This window comes from Paralichthys olivaceus, chromosome 13 (genome assembly GCF_024713975.1).
Source record: "Paralichthys olivaceus isolate ysfri-2021 chromosome 13, ASM2471397v2, whole genome shotgun sequence".
Classification (NCBI taxonomy): Eukaryota; Metazoa; Chordata; class Actinopteri; order Pleuronectiformes; family Paralichthyidae; genus Paralichthys; species Paralichthys olivaceus.
Genome location: NC_091105.1, coordinates 4,609,791 through 4,626,444, shown reverse-complemented (window position 1 = coordinate 4,626,444; position 16,654 = coordinate 4,609,791). Strand labels below are relative to the sequence as shown.

Below are 16,654 nucleotides of genomic sequence, written 5' to 3'. Positions count from 1 at the left end.
GCTTCTTGGTGAGATAAAGTAAAACTGAACTAAACCAGGTGACAGAGAGAAAACTGGGGCAGTTCTGACGATGACGTAGTGAAATGTTTAGAAACTTTAAATCAAACTCAAATATACTGAGACACCTCCACCATTACACTTTGGGTTTATGTTATATTTAGCCTTTAACTGGTCAAATGATATTAAGTGAGAGAGCAACAAGTTGTTGGTTCTGGTGAACTTGAGGCACAAAGAGAAAAACAATGAGAGGATTCACAAGACACATGAGAAACAGTTTCCACTAGAAGACGACTTGAGCTCGACCGAGAGTTTGTTCCACCGAGGTGACAGAACAATCTGGTGATGAGTGCAGAGAGGACCGGGTTCTTATAGGCTGCTGACGAGGGGATTAGGACCTGGTGTGGGACTAGTGCCAGGTGCCACACACACACTCACACACACACACACAAACACACACACACACACACACACATTTGTACAGCTTCTTACTGAGGACACTCATTGACATAATTCATTCCCCGGCCCCTGACCCTAACCATCCAAACTAAATGCCTAACCCTTAACCAAACCTAAATCTAATTCTAACTCTAAAACCAAGTCTTGACCCCAAACAGTCCATTAAAGGACGGTCACAAAGTGAGGACTGGACAAAATGTCCTCACTTCGTAGGTTAAAGGCTAAAACTGGTCCTCACAAAGATTTCTGTACAAACACACACACACTCACTTCTTCAGTGTGGCTCTAATGTTTTGTTTTTCCAAAATAAAAGTTCAGTTCAGGCCCTTTTGCACCTTTTTCATATTCATCCCACATTATACACTTTAACACATTATTGTCAGCAATGAGCTTGATAATCAGTTACTGCTGTAGACTAATATACAGTGGAGTAGCACAGATAGTGAGTATTACCTGGATGATAAATATAGTAAAAATAATAACAAAGACAGGAAGTCTCCATTCTTTCCTTTCAACACTTTTTAATTGAAGTGAATCAGTGATTCCACCTTTAAATACGGAAGAGTAGCTGTTATGATGGCGCCTCCCTGTGGAGAGATGGCCGCACAGCAGCAGCAGCTCTGTGATGTCAGACTCTTCAGTGAGTCCATCAGTCTCCTCACTTCTTGTTCCTCTGGAGGTTTGTTTGAGAAGAAGTTTCACTAGTGGAGGAAAAGCTTGTTTTTTTAGTTTGTATTGTTTTGTATCTGAAGGAGGGTTCACTCTGCTCAAAATCTGAGAAATAGAAATATTCAAACTTATCAGTTTGCTTGTTGTTTGTCCCTGAAAGTGTTTCTGTCTTGTTAGTTGATCTCTGGACTCTTTATTGTATCATTCAGACTTTTCACTTCTCACTACTTTATATTGTAGTTTCGTGTGTTTAGACACAGAAATGTTTGTTCATAAGTTTCTTTGTGGTTGAAGTTGATTCAACGTTATAGAAAAGTTTCAACAGCTTCTTCACAAGTTGATAAAGAGTCAATGAGTCACTGAGGGTCAAGTTTTTACACTGAAGTAACATGAATATTGTTTTGTTTGACTTGTTTTGTTCACAAACACATAAAATGAAGTTCAATACAACCACTGGAAATTTCTGCATTTAACAAACAATAAAAACATATTTTTCCATCTTTGGGTTATTATGATATATAATGTGTAAGGAAAAACATTTGAAGATAATTATTTGAATGTTTTCAAAGTATCAGTGTTGATTCAGGCTGATGAAATGTTCAATGTAATGATTCGATATCTCTGATTGATTTCAAAGTGCCCTGTGTAGTTTCTACGTCTGTTAATCGACTGCACCTTTAAAAAGGCAGCGGAGACCCGGTGCTCTCGGAGCCGTTAGTGTTTGATCCAGTCGTGTTTCACAAAATGACTTTTTATTGCATTTTCAGTTCACACGCTCAAAGAAAAAGAGAAAGCCATCTGCTTATAAAAATACAACACACACACACTATAGTCTATACTGGAAATATCTCCAAATGCCATGAAGTAATATACATTTCCATATGATGCCCACATATACAATATGACATTATTCCCATTTTATTGATATATATTTATATATATATTTATATATATATATATTTATTTTTTTAGTGTCTCATCTCTTTGACATAAACGTAACAATGAGAAAAGGCAACATGCAGGTGATAGCAGCACATTTAAAAACAAACACAAAGTCAACAAAAAAAAAACAGAAGAACATTCAACACAACATGAGACAAAGTGAATCAGTGTCGCTTTAGCTCTGAACCTCCCAAATTAAAAATATATTTTAGAGGTAGGGTTGAGTTTCAGGGTTTCACAGCAGGGAGTCTCCTCGTGTCGCCTCAAACAGCCCGAGAGATATACTGTAATATCACAGTTTAATTTTAAATAAGAATTTGCAGGAATGAGTTTTTCCCACTCTTGTAGTTCCTGCTGTGAAACTAGAGGTCAAGTTATTTATTCCCTTTTTTAACCTTCGAGCAGCAATGACGAGGAGACACTGGATTATTCAATCAGCTGAGCAGAGAATTAAAAATATGACTTGAATGTTTCAGTGACTAAACAGATTCCTTACTCTCGTGTGTTTATATGAATCTTAATGAGAAAATTAAAAAAAAAAAAATCTCATGTAAACATTACGTCTCGGTGCATCAAGCTCTTCACGCAGCCACAGGTCGACATCGCCGGAGGTTCAGGTTCATTCGTGCACCGAGTTCATCAAGTTTGTTCCCTCTGGTGATGTGAATCCTCTATTTCATTAAACCAACACTGTGTCGGAGGTTATTACTGTGAACTGCACATTTCAATTCTTACAAGGAGTCACATTTCCCAAGATCCTTTTGTTGTTGTTGTTGTTGTTGTTGTTGTTGTTGTTGTTGTAACGACTCCGATCACCGTAGCGTACAGAAACAGACAGGAGGTGACAGGCATGCTGGGAAAACTAAAAGAAAAACACTGTATATGTGTGGGCACCTGATTTATGGTATAAAAACATTACCATTTCAAAAACAATACTATGAATAATAATATTAATGAAAATGTGCAAATTAGAAAGATGGAGAGAGAGTTTGTTTTTAAATAACTCACTTTTGGTTTTTCTTCAAAGTTATAATGAGAAGGAGAGCGTCAGAAAACAAACGGGCCGATGCTGCGTGGACTTTTAAAACTGTTCATTCTCGGGGGCTTTAATAAAGGCTTCCATAACGTGTGTGTGTGTGTGTGGGGGGGGGTCTGAAGATGACAAATGGAAAAGGGACCAGACCACACCTGGTTTCCGTCGCTGTTTTTTTAAACAGACGGGCCACAGGTCTGGAGGGAGGCGGAGAGGTCGGGTCGTGGGGGCGTGAGCTTGTGGGAGGAGTTATAGAACCTTCTGCAGGATGGCGTTGGGCACTTCTAGAGTTTCGTCCTTCACCAGGACAATGTCATAAGAGTCCAGATATTTGTCCAACTGCTCCTCAACCTGCAGGATCGGAGAGGAGGACAAGTGTCAGGAGATGTTTCACAGCTTGAACCTGACGCAGCCGTCACCGTGGAGATACGGCAGAAATAAAAGGTGCAAGAACCGTTTTCAGCTTTAAAACAACAAGAACTCAAGACTCTACGTTTTCTAGTTGAATGCATGTTCTCTATTATAATTAAAGCTATTTAATCATTTTAGAAAGTTTTATTTCCATGAAAAAACGTGACCACCGTGACCTGTGGAAGATATTACAACTTTTTTCCACTTTCTTCTACATTGGGAGAAAAGGTGTTTCAAACATTTGTGTTGATTTCTCAGCATAATTCATGGATCTTGATTTTTAAAAAATGATTAATCAGGCACATTTAGGGAACTGATATTTGTCTGGCTGCACCTTGTCGTTGAGGAAGCCGATCTTGAGCATGTTCTCCACGTTGGGTGCGCCGTCGGCCATGCTGAGGTCCCCCAGCGAGTCACCCATCAAGATGATGTTGCAACATTCCTTCAGCTGTTTGAAGTACTCTGTGTTCCGCAGCGCACCGTCGTGTTTGTTGTACACGTGGATCAGCTCTCCTTTGAAACCCTTCAAGACACCCTGTGGGACGGAGAGCACGACCAGTGAGGAGAGCCACTTCATTTCTGTCTCATTGAACTGGAGGCTCGAGCGTAAAAGATGGAGTGACTCACGTTATCGTCGAAGTCCATGAAGTTGGATACAACCTTGACGTTGGGGTGGTAGACTCCGTTCTGGCGGATGATTTCTTCCAGGACGTCACCGAGGCCGGCGGAGAAGATGAAGACAGGCACGTTGTGCTGCTGCAGGCGGTCAAAGAACTGCTCAAAGCCTTCCCTAAAGAACGAGCACAGACAAATCAGTCACAGAGGAAACACAGTGCACGGGGGGCCACACATTGTACTGACGTCCACACATTCTCCAGAAATGTATTTAATTTAAATACCTGAGCGCAGCATCAGAGTCCCTCACCACCTCTGGCAGTTTGTCTTTTTCTATCCGTTGCTCCACAAGTAGCGTGTGGGACTTAAAATACCTGCAAACACACACAGACTTACTTTTATAAATATGTCTCTGATCGCTTCTTGTGAGCAGAATTACAATCCTGGCAGTGTGTGGTTGTTATGTGAAACCGTGTGTGTGTGTGTGTGTTTGTGTCACTTACCACTCCACCATGAACGGGTATTTCTCCTCCATGGTGAGTTGAGGGTCGATCTCGATGGGATAATATTTATTCTTCAGCTGCAGCAGCTTCTGTCGGCAGTCCTCTGTTACCAACTTGCAGTTATCGATGATATCTGCACAGAATGGTGACAACATGACGCACAGCAGGAACATGTCACAATTTAAACTGAAATCAACATTCCCAAAAATGTGACTGAAAAAGAAACAGTAAAACGCGACAGGAGGAAGACGCCGTACGTACTGTGACACGTAGGACAGCGTTTGCCGTTGATGGAGAACTTGCTTAACGTCATGTCAAAGTCTGTTATGACCTGAAACAGAGTCAAGAAATAAATGAACGTGAGACACAGTAGATTCTTAAATGGAAATCGAGGATTCAAAGAAACAGAGAAACTTAAAGTGACATAAAAAGACAGATCCACAGACGGATACTGCAAACGAACCTAAACCGTCTGTATATATATGTTCAAAGGTGTGAATGTATGAAATGTATGAAATCAACCATTGACAGTGTTCAGCTGTGAGTCACTACCACCAGATGGTGCCGTTTCTGCAAAACCTTCAACTGACAGGGTGTCGTCATCACCGCCTGTAGTTTCTACCTGTAGTTTGGAAGCTCCTCCCTTGATGAGACCACAGATGATCTGCTCCACCCGCTCAGGGTCCCTCATGTGGACCGTCGTCTTCTCAAACTGAGGCATCTGAGGGGACAGAGAGAGACATCGAGGGAGAGAGGGACGTTATTTAAGCCTGAGGTTTTAACAGTCCTCCCATGTAAACAGTGGGACGGCTTCCTCTACTGAACAGATGCTTTGACTTTGATAGATTCCTGAAAGGCAGTTTTAACTACAGCACTTCACCGTGACGGGTCTCTGCTCACTGAGCTCTGGTGAGACAGGACAGAGGACGACGATGACAACAACACAAGAGGAGTTTATTAAAAAGCATCAAAGTGGTTTGTGTTCGACACTGTAGATAAAGTGACGACCACAAAATATCCGACTGAGGGATGACAGCACAGACGAGCATCAAGTGTTAAACCTCTTCTAACTGCATGTGCGTGGCGCTCCAAAGAAATGTGAACGAAGTTGCGTGTCGTGACATTTTTGTAACACACACACACAGGACATAAACACACTGACACGTTTCTTTGATATTGCCTTGGTGTGTTTGAACACACAGTCCCCAAGACACACACACGCACACACACACACAAACTGTGTTGGATTACAGGGTCACAGAACAGCTGATGTTTGGAATCTGTCGGAGTTGTGTAACCAGCTGAACGAACACCCCACAGGGAAGATCTGAACTTCAGCCCTTCGTGTAACTTCATCCCGTTAACATCAGCTCTGCCTGACGAGACTGGCATCAACAACACGGACAAGTTTGAGGATCGTTGTGTGAAAAAACCGGATCACTGCGGATGATGGGGAAGGTAATGGATTTTTGATGAATACTAAACTAATCAGGACTTTTATTGACTCCACCCTGCTTGTGCCGTACATATTAATGATAAGCCAGGCAAGTCCAAGTCTGCTAAAATAAGATATAAAGAAAAATCCAAGATGCCAGATTTCATATCTGTGATAGTTTGTCTTCATTCCTGGATAATGGGAGCAAGTGGAGACATATCGTCCATCTGTACCTGGATAACAGTGCGACACACATCCAAACCTGCAGCAACAAAACCAGCAGACACCTGCCGGCTCTCTTCAGCTGCCTCAGGGAGACACTGTGTTCTGTCAGGATGATTAATTAGCATCTAATGTAAAAAGCTGAGCAGAGTTAAACCACGTCTGCTGTGAGGAGCCTGTTTATCAGGTTGTGACATGACATCCTATGCATTGATAGTCGCCTGTTCTTAGTTTTTTTTTTGTTGGCACATTTCATTTGGAGAAAACATTTTGACAGATAACTGTCGACATTTTAGGGGTGGAGAAAAATTAATTGCAATATAAATGCAATATTTTTTGATTCTTGATTTGTTTTTCTTTTCTTTCCAGATCGATATATAAAAATAAAATAAATTCACGTAATTTGCTTCTTATTTCTCAGATGAGGGGGAAGGAAGTTACCACTTTATCCAGCAGATTGTGGAGTGTGTGCTGTGAGCGTGTTGGGTCTTTAGTCTTTAGTCGTCACGTTTCAGGAAGAAAAAAAGAACAATGCAAGAAAGCAGAAAAGGGCTTGAGGTCCGAGGACACGACCTCCACCCTCACATTTTAAATCCAAAGTTTTGAAACACTATGTTCGGATGTACATACAGATCTCTTTATGTATACACAAATCTAAATATATTAATTTATATAGAAGCTCTCTGGTCTAACAACATTTGTACTTAAAGTTTTTAAAGGGAAAACATGGATGGAGTAGATGTTGTCATGTAAAGCAAACAACCAAATAACTAGAGTACACAAACACACAACCCCACCCAGCACCCCCTAGTCTTATATAATGACTACTGAGCTTCTCATAACCTCATAAATCACAGACACACGACACTCGGAACACAAACTAAAAATAAAAATAAATTTGTCAGCCACAAATCCTCTGATATCCTCCTCCCTCATACACAAACACACACAAGTTATCTCAGTGTGAAAATACGCACAGCAACTTCTTTCACATCGTTTCTGCTGCAAAGGAGAGAGAAAAGAGAAAATCAGTCTCATTCCTGGACGTTTGTTTCTAAATGTTTTGATGGTGTTGACGATGAATTTACTACGTTTGCTGAATCACTTAACCTGTAGTTTCTGAACAAATGTGACACGGCAGCAGAGTTTGAAGCGTGTGTTCCCCTGGAGGCAGTGAAATTCAAACCTGCTTTCCCCCTAAACTGTGAGCAAGCTCTCTGGAGACATGAAACCCTGTTGTTGTACTGGAGATTCAATACCACTCCACTCCAAATATCAGATGTGCTGCTTGACAGTCCTGTGGCTGTTCTGTATTTTTGCACAATTTAACAGACATGATCGTCATAGCAAAAAAGCTTATAGTATAAAAAGGTCAAAGGTCAAAGCATCTTAATTACAAGAGAAGAAGAAGAAGAAATATTGAAGAGGGGGCTTTTTTAAATGATCGACAGCAAGAATTTGCAGCATCAACTGTTCTTTAAAGCAACTACAAGCGAGGAAGCCTGAAGCTGTAACACAAATGTACACACATGCATGCACACGCACACGCACACACTTACCTCGGGTCTGTTGTCTCAGCAAACACAAGAGTGCAAAAAGATTGTGTGGCTGCAGAGGGTTTTTATATCTACAGCAAGAGTCAGGGAGGGGGGGGGGCCGCAACCAAAAGAGATTAGACAACATAACCCCTCCCCTCTGTGTGATGTCGCTCACACACACACGCACACACACAGTAACAATTTCAGCTGACCCATGTCAACACACTCGAACGCACATAGTTCAGCATAAATAGACATGGAATGGGGCCAGTGGAGGAGAAGTAGTGTACGCTTGTTTCAATAACGTGACCTTTGACCTCTTGAAAAAGAAACATTTAAAATCAATTAGAGGGGGACAACTCGCTTCAAAACTCTGCTGAGTACACACATTTCAATACACAAGACACACACTCTCCCCCTGCACACAGGCACACGTGCAGTAAATACCTTGTGCTGCATGAAAGGTCACTTGGGTCAAGGTTAACCACCATGCTGTTCGGACTTACAATGGTCAATCACACACAATCATCCACCCACACACACCCACACCCACACACACACAGATTTACCAATAGTTCTTTTGTGGAATAAATGTGATATCACACTAATCACCACAACTTCATCACAAATTTGACTAAACATAAAAGTTTCCACTGAGCAGTGCCACAGGAGTAATGTTGAGCCGCTCACATGTACGTCACCACACTCGCTTCTTTGATTTTGGTTGTAGAAATGCAGACCTGTGACACGAACAAATGCCGCTCCTAAAAACGTTCCCCTGACATTCTGCACAGATTTACTGAAAATGCTATTAAAACATATTTTATAAAAGCTGCTATGAAATCAAGGATTTTAAGCCACAACAATCCCAAACAAAAGCCTCACTGACTTTAAATCACATCTTATGAGCAGATAACCCAGAAAACTAAAATGTTTTTCCATCTGAACTTCGGTGGATCATTACATTGTCCCAGACTTGATTTTTGCTGAACTACTCTTGAGACTTGAACCTGAGTCCAGCTCATCCTCTCCTCTGCTCGACTGACCCCGACCGTCCTGCATACCACGAGTCCCAAAAACGAGGTCGACGCTCTCTGGTTACACCTCCCCACAATAACAGTTTTAGAATATAGGACAAGATGGTGAATATCCCTCGTACCTTTCGTGCATCTTCACCAAACACTCTCCCAGTATTTCACTCTATCTGTTCCAATACCATCCTGTGCTTTCTCTTTGCCTTAGGTCTCATTTACATGACAAGACAAAGCGAAGGAGAAAACTTGACTTGAAACAGGACCTCTTCAACCTTCTCCCAGCATTCCTCTGAAATCCCACCTGATCTGCACGAGTCTGGACAAAGGTCACTGACTCTCATTTCAGTTTCCTGCTGCTGTCACACAGCTTTGGTATGCTGGGGGTCAAATGTCATCAAGGACAACGTCCAGCACCCTGCGGAGTGTTTTACTCCACCCTACGACAGGTTAAAGCTAATGAGCTGTTGTTCGATACCCCTCGACACGAACTCAAGATGACTGATCCCAGTGATGTTTTAATCAGACTAGTGCAGTGCCTGTTCAAAATGTGTAGGTGCTGATCACTTGACCTCTGTTAATCTTGCAGCACCAAGGTGACGACAAATAAAATGCTGAAGTTGAGTTATGACTTAAATCTCTGGTGTGTGCACCATAGAAGTTCTCCAGGTGCTGCTTTCCTCAAAGTCTACTTCTGCCTTTTACTTGACATGAAAGCAACGTTCATAGTGTTAAGAATGGGGGATGTAGCGGTTGTTTTTACACGAAGGCCTTTCGGTTTGCTGTGGTGGGACTCACACTATTAATTGATCTCTTGGCGCAGCGACAGCCATCTGTTGCTACTGATAAAGCAGCATGGCCACTTGAGGAAGTGGCAACAACAGCCAAGCTGGATCCGCCCGTTTAAAGGCCTAAAATTATTCTTCTGCTGAAACTTAACCATCTTAATTGCTGGCCTGTGCAAATGTTTCTTGTATATCACTTCATCCTTTTGTTAATCACTGACAAAAAAAAATCCTCAGCTACTGACTTATTATACTTATTTAACAAAAATCCATAAAAGATGTACTGCACATTTTCATACATTCACAATATCATTTCAGAGATTTTGGTAAAATAACAACTTGATAACCCACAAAATGTCATCTGACTTGTACCTTTGTGAGAAGTTAACAAAATATATTATGATTTATTAGATTTCCACAAAACTTGGTGGAAGGATGGGACGTTGGCCTAGAATCAATCCATGAAATGTTGTGGTGGATTCAGAAAAAGGGGCAGATCTAAGTTTTTTTTCTTCTTCTCAGCATAACAGGATTCGACCAATTTCCCAGGGAATCATGGATCCCTGGGCTTCATTCATCATTAAGAAGATAACAGAAGAACTGCACATCACATGTGAAGCATTGCTGCCATCAGCATGGAACGTCGTGCTGCTGCTCATCAGCAAAACAAATTGTTTCTGACTCTGACCTACAAAGTCTGAGTCTGACAAACACAAAATCAGGCTTATTTTTCAAAAGCAAAACCTGAGGTTCAAGTGAAGCTCTGTGCTGCCCTCTGGAGTTCAACAGAGTGACACACACTTCAACAGGCAGAGCAGCAGACCGTTGCAACATCAGACTCTTCAGCTTGTCAAAGCAGGAAAGAAAGAAAGTTAGGGTTGGATTGAAAACATTAAAAACAAGTTCCAGCAGCACGGTACTAACAACACTGACTCACTAGCATAGCTTAGTGTGACATTTGTTGGAACTGAGATCCGTTTGCAATTGTATTTGATTATATTTTGATGAAAGCGTCATAGAGCATATAGTCTATCATTTAACTTTGGTAGTTGTTCAACTTTATTTTTGGAAAATGAACACTAGATCCGCCCATTGCCTTAACTTTTGTATTTGTGCTTTTCTCCATCGAATTTGAGAACGATGAATTGTGAAAAATTAACAAAAAAGAAAAGATATTTGCTGTCGTTCTCATAAAAGGAGCCGGCTCACAAAGATAAATCGTTAACGACCCACACATGACACATCTACAGCATCAACTTGAGTCACAGACAGCGTGGAGCTGCTGTGACTAATATGACCATGACTCTGTGAGACAGCACCCATGTCTATCTATAATCTCATGTGTTCAACAGTGAAGAGACACGGTAGATTCCACTCGCACTGAGAAAAAGATAAATGCAAGCATAACTCAATCCCTGTGTTATCAAATCTGTCATCTGTTTCACAATGAAAACTTATTTTCAGTGCATTTTAAACAAATTGTTCATGTGGATCTCCAAAAAAAACATGTGTTAGCTTCATTAGCTTCATTAACTGGATTTAACAGGATTAAAAATGTTTGGAGTCAGCAGTTAATCATCAGGGTTGTTGGTTCAATCCCTGACGAACTCCTTTCAACACAAATAAAGCAATTGCTCAAAATGTATGTCAAAATGAAATCAGCTGCAATCCATCATTACAAATGAGCTTTCTACAGAAAACGAATTTTAAAATGCAGTAATGATGAAAGTGAAAAGTTTTGGAGGAGCAAGCAGCAGCTTGAAACCAGGCATCAGACTGAAAACACGCTCATAAAGAAAGCAACTACAAACATGTGTCATGCGTAACATTCCACATTCTCTGTTTCCGTTTGCATAGAAAGCGTTGTTCAAGCGATGGGTTTTAGAATCCTCTGCTGTACAGATGGATTCATTATCAATACCTTGGACAGCATTAAACAAAACATCGGTTGCATCTGTCATCACGTGTTCTGATCTCTGACTTCCGTAATAATGGATACTTGTGTTGTTTCTTTGGAAGTTGCTGCAGTTTGAGCAGTTACAAACAAAATCACCAACATCAACCAACAAACAGAGTCGGGCTGGTTTACGATCAGGTCGTGGATAAACAGTGACTTTTAGCAATGAAGAAAAATGTGAGTTGCAAGAATCTCACTGAAAGGAATGTCCACATAAAAACATTACCCCCCCAGGACAGAACACTAAAGGCTAAACTGAGATGCTGTCATATGGTTTGTAATCTCCTGGGATTCAAAGCGGATGTTTGTCCTTCTTCCACAGAATCATCAAAAACAGATGGCCACATTCTTCCATTCTGAAGGACCCAGCAGGAAACTGTGAAGTAGCCAGTGGCTACTTCATCCAAAACATGGACTGTGTCGTTCTTTCACCATTAGATCACATTATAAAAAGAGATAGCAAAGATATAATAGATAGAATTCTCTGAATTGGGTAAATATCAGATTAACGGTGTCCATGTAAACATGTCGACTGATTGATTTGGTGAGTTAATCATTTGGGGTTTTACCTGAAAATAAACAGCTCAGTAAAACTGCATCGAATTTGCTCTAGAAGACTTAAATCCAACTCTTTTTTGATTGTCCAGCTCTGTTAAAGAAGCTAAATCTATTCATCCTGCTCACTCTGTTATAAAAACAGAAGTCAGCTGATCAGTCGACGCAGTTAGGACACTGAGCGTCATAAGAAATCAAGTCAGAGTCTTTACAAGGTGCGCAATGTTTGTCTTATCTTTCAGAGATGACATCAGGACATCATGAGAGGAGATGTCCTGCCAGGGAAATTACAAGCAATAATAACAAAATAAGCCATTTTATAAGCTGATCAACTGTTTGTGCAAGAAACTATGGGTAGACAAAATAAAGAAATGGGAGGATTTTGTAGGTGGAGCCAAATAACTCAGAGATGACTCACAGATACCAGTTCAGACACAGTATAGAGCAATACCTTCTAACAGCTGCGCAACCTAAATATCTTCTTTAGTTTAACATCCACATGACACGGATTACAAACTATATCATGACAAAATAGATACGAATAATCATCTTCTTATTTCTTCAACTACATATCCAAGGGTATTAAAAGGACGGCTGGTAAATGAAATCAAAAGTAATAAAACAACGTCTTTACACACTGTGATTTATGTTTTAGAAATAAATTCAGAAACATAAGATTTAAGTCTCTCTCACCTTTCCTGCCCATACAGGAATAAAACGTGGGTTTATCTATTTACACATGCACATTAAAAACACCTCGACAAACCAATCTAAACACTAAGGTGCCATACACTTAACGATGAAGAGGTGTTTTGTGTTTCTTTTTCCTTCTGTATATTTTGCATTTAAATCTTAAACACACTTTTGTCCCTACGTCTCTAATATTCTTCAGTTTGTGAGGAATGTTTATTGTTCAGCAGGTCGGCCTCATTCCTGTCGGTCTGGTTAGGAAGCTGGACTGATGTGCTGCTGCAGCTTGCATAACCTGTATGACTCTCAACAACAGACAGCAGCACGAAGCAGCTTCCAGCACAGTGAACCGACTGTGGAGAGCATCACCGACACACTTGCTCCGGTTTCGTGGTGTCGAACTGAAAAGCTGCTGCCCTCTGTGTTTGGAGAAAGGCAGGCTGGTGACCTCTAAAAGCAGCTGCTGTTTGACCATTTATGCCAGCGTACACCATTGTGCAGTCAAGATACTGGGAGCACAAGCATAGGAGTTCCATTCGTGAATTTCAAAATAAAAGGGGCATTTGTGTTGCAACATTCTGAGTGTATTGCATGGGGTCTTTTAGATTTTCAATATATATGGTACTTGACTTGCTCTATTCAGGTCAAAGTTCAAACAAATCCTTAAGTTTGATGCAATTGGCTTTTTACACCAAAACATTCACAATGCAGTTATAGCTGTAACATAAATAAATCATTCAATTGGCAGAAAACTAATCAGCAACTACTCTGCAACTCAATTCTTGGCCTACGTCTTCTTTTAAATCTTTTAATTCACAGGGCATATTTCTGAATATAATTGTGTTAGTAGGTTATTATTGTTCTTTTATTATTACCTTTATTACTAATGTATTTCCTTCTGTCTTTGAACCGTTTGTTTTCTGCTGTGTAGCACTTTGTGTTGCAAAGTTATTATAAGTATTAAAGTCTAGAAACACATCTCCAGACTGAAGGGAAAATAATTATTAGTAATAGTAATAAAACAAGTGTATTAATCCTGATGCCGGTTTTCTCCCAAGATTACAATAACACAGCATATAATAGACTGAAGAGAATAAAACAATAATATTAAGTCTTAAATATATCAGAGAAAACGAGTATTTCACAAGTGACAGTAAAAGTATTAAGGGTGAATGTTATTTGGAATAGTACACATGATCCTGATATTCATTCTGCTATTAAACACCTCCAGGGAGCTGCCGAGCTTTTATCTGAAGGCTCGTCCTCTTCACTTCCTGTGTGTGACCTCGCCTTGTCGTGTGTGAAGCGTGTTTTCCTTTTTACTGAACTCACCATCTCGATGATCCTGGTTTTCTTGCCCGCTCGTTTCTTCTTGGCGACGATGTACTGCGCCAGGACCACGCCGCCGAACAGGGCGCACACACTGGCGCTGGCCGCGGCTCCGACCTTCACCACGGCCGTTCTGTCCATGACGGTCCTCTGCTGCTGCTGCTGCTCCACACAGCCGACACGACCCGAGCAGCCCGCCGCTTAGAGAGTCCTGTCCTGGTCCTGCCCTTGTCCCCTGTCCCGGTCCTGCTCCTGTCCCGGTGCTGTCCTCTGACGACAGGCGGCTTCCGTCCTCCTGCCGCCCAAGATCGTCTACGCGCAGGACCAGTCACTCTGTAGAAGTTACAAAACCCACTGAACCAACACGAGGAAGACAGCAACTTGAAATAACTCAGAGATTCAACATTTATAAGAAACCGGCGACTCGTCACCACGTGCACCGTTGAGTTAACCACAAAAACACACGTTACGTGGACGTAGCTAGCTCTACTTTAGCCGTTAAGCTAACTCCTCTTGACAACTTCTACGCGTTGGCAGCAACACACGAGCTAGCAAACCTGTCAGCGAGGCCAACAAACAACATGTCTACGTGTTCGTTACCGCCGAACTCACCACCACGTTACATCTGAGGCAGGAGGTCGATTATTAAAAAAAAAAAAAGATTAAAATTAAATCTCCTCCATCTTCAGAGGCTTCATCAGCTCCGCCGTTTACTGCCTGCACTTCAAAGTAAAGGCACTTCCGCTCATACCGGAAATACCACACACACACACAGAGCACGAGTCAAGGTGAATCGGTGCAAGAAGAATGAAGTGAAATGAAATAAGAAATGTGTTGTGAATAAAAACAACTAAAGGGGATAGTTCACACATAAATTTAAATTCACTCATTATCTACTGCTGCAGGAACTCGTTATCCTACATGACACCACAGGAACAGCACAGAGGCCTTGTATGTTTTTATGTTTGAAGAATTGGTCACCGTTTATTTCAACTGTAATGGATTTGGCTGCATTGCTGTTTAGCCCTGAAACTCCAGAAGAGTTTTCTGGACTCAAACACTTCACCCATCCCTCCATCGGCAGAGTGGTTCTGTAGATAATGAGTGAATTTTCATTTTTGGGTGAACTATCCCTTTAAGGCCATAGTCTCTGTATCTGTGACTACTTATTGTCAGTGGTTGTTTTTCATTTTAAAGTATTCAGAAATCACCTTAAATGATTGTTCTTTGCATTAAATTGTCTTAAAATCTGTTATCACCTGTTACAGTTTTTGCACTGATGGAGGTAAAGTGGCTTAGTAATAGAATATAAGTGTATAATATATCACAAATAGGAATACATTCTATAATATATTGAATATAACTTTTAGAATATAAGTTATAAGCTTTTACTGAACTAAAAGCACTTAGATCAGCAATTTCTAATCTATCGGCCCCCACCACCTGGCGATGTCCACACTCATTTGTCATATCTAAAACCAATATAATTTCTGTTTCACTCTATCGAGTCAGGGCGATGGAGATTTAATACAACTGCAAAGACGGAGTATTAAAAACTAAAACAAAGAAGATTAGCTGATACTTGACATTTGACTGTTGGGCACCAGCTGTCGCTCCAAAGAGAACAAGGCTTTTGTATAATTTCCAATATGATGACCTGGATATCTAGTGGCAGTTACAGAGTAAATGTCTTTTATGACTCTCTGGTGAAAGGTTCATTTGTTTTGAGACAAGAGCTTTTGAATTAAAATGCATTTATAGCAAAGATATTTAAATGTCTTACCAGTCATAACTGACCTGTGAAAGTTTAGTGTGTCTCTGTCTGAGATAAAGGTGACCATAGTATTTCCATTTGGCCGTCAGCCTGAGGGTTCAATTCAATTCAATTCAAAATACTTTTTTGTCATTGCACAGTCATACTTCATACACTAGCACAACGAACAGTACACGTACTTGACCAACAGTGAGTCAGCTGTCGGTCATAGTTCTTATCTCTCTCATGTTTGTTTAGGTGTTCGTGTTTCAGTAAATTAGGTTTTAATTTGTTATTTAAACGAGGTGAAACATCATGATTGACAGCTGAGACTGACTACTGTGCAGACTACTGTGCAAGATGGCAGTGTTCATATCTGGTATATTTAAGCTTTGTTTCAGGATATATTCAGTCTATCGAATAGAATAAGTGCTTTCTTTCAATGTACCACACCTCAGTGTCACAGTTTGTCCCAATGATTTTTAGTTACTTGTGTTTATTCCAAACATCAATGTAATTTATTGACCATATGGTTTTATTCTGGGACAGACCTCAGTTCTGGTTTCTCTAAAGGATGCACATTGAGTTTAACACACCTGCTGCTTATTGCTTGGATGTTCTCTGATAATAATGTTTTAATGGCCCATAATACCACATTGAATTATATTAATAATGACTTTTGTTTTTTTTACAGTTCAACTTGACTGGTGAGGCCCTCTGCCTGAGATCT

At 40.7% G+C, this 16,654-nt stretch overlaps 1 protein-coding gene across 6 annotated transcripts; it reads right to left on the bottom strand.

The window, feature by feature from the left end:
- Positions 1-960: 960 nt before the first annotated feature.
- On the bottom strand, positions 961-14,930 carry nt5c3a (5'-nucleotidase, cytosolic IIIA). Of its 6 annotated transcripts, none has more exons than XR_011245884.1 (10): positions 14,784-14,930; positions 14,175-14,504; positions 5,252-5,350; positions 4,891-4,960; positions 4,630-4,762; positions 4,411-4,500; positions 4,139-4,301; positions 3,846-4,046; positions 3,256-3,451; positions 961-1,157 (listed from the first exon to the last, which is right to left on the bottom strand). XR_011245884.1 is itself a non-coding variant. In XM_020093356.2 (9 exons), the coding sequence occupies exons 2-9, from the start codon at positions 14,310-14,312 to the stop codon at positions 3,350-3,352; spliced, it is 996 nt and encodes a 331-aa protein (XP_019948915.1). In that variant the 5' UTR covers positions 14,313-14,504; positions 14,784-14,930; the 3' UTR covers positions 1,861-3,349. The 6 variants fall into 6 exon arrangements, 2 of the variants coding, with proteins under 2 accessions (XP_019948915.1, XP_019948916.1); XR_011245883.1 differs by lacking the exon at positions 961-1,157 and adding an exon at positions 1,861-2,929; XR_011245886.1 differs by lacking the exons at positions 14,175-14,504; positions 14,784-14,930 and adding an exon at positions 7,846-7,903.
- Positions 14,931-16,654: the final 1,724 nt, after the last annotated feature.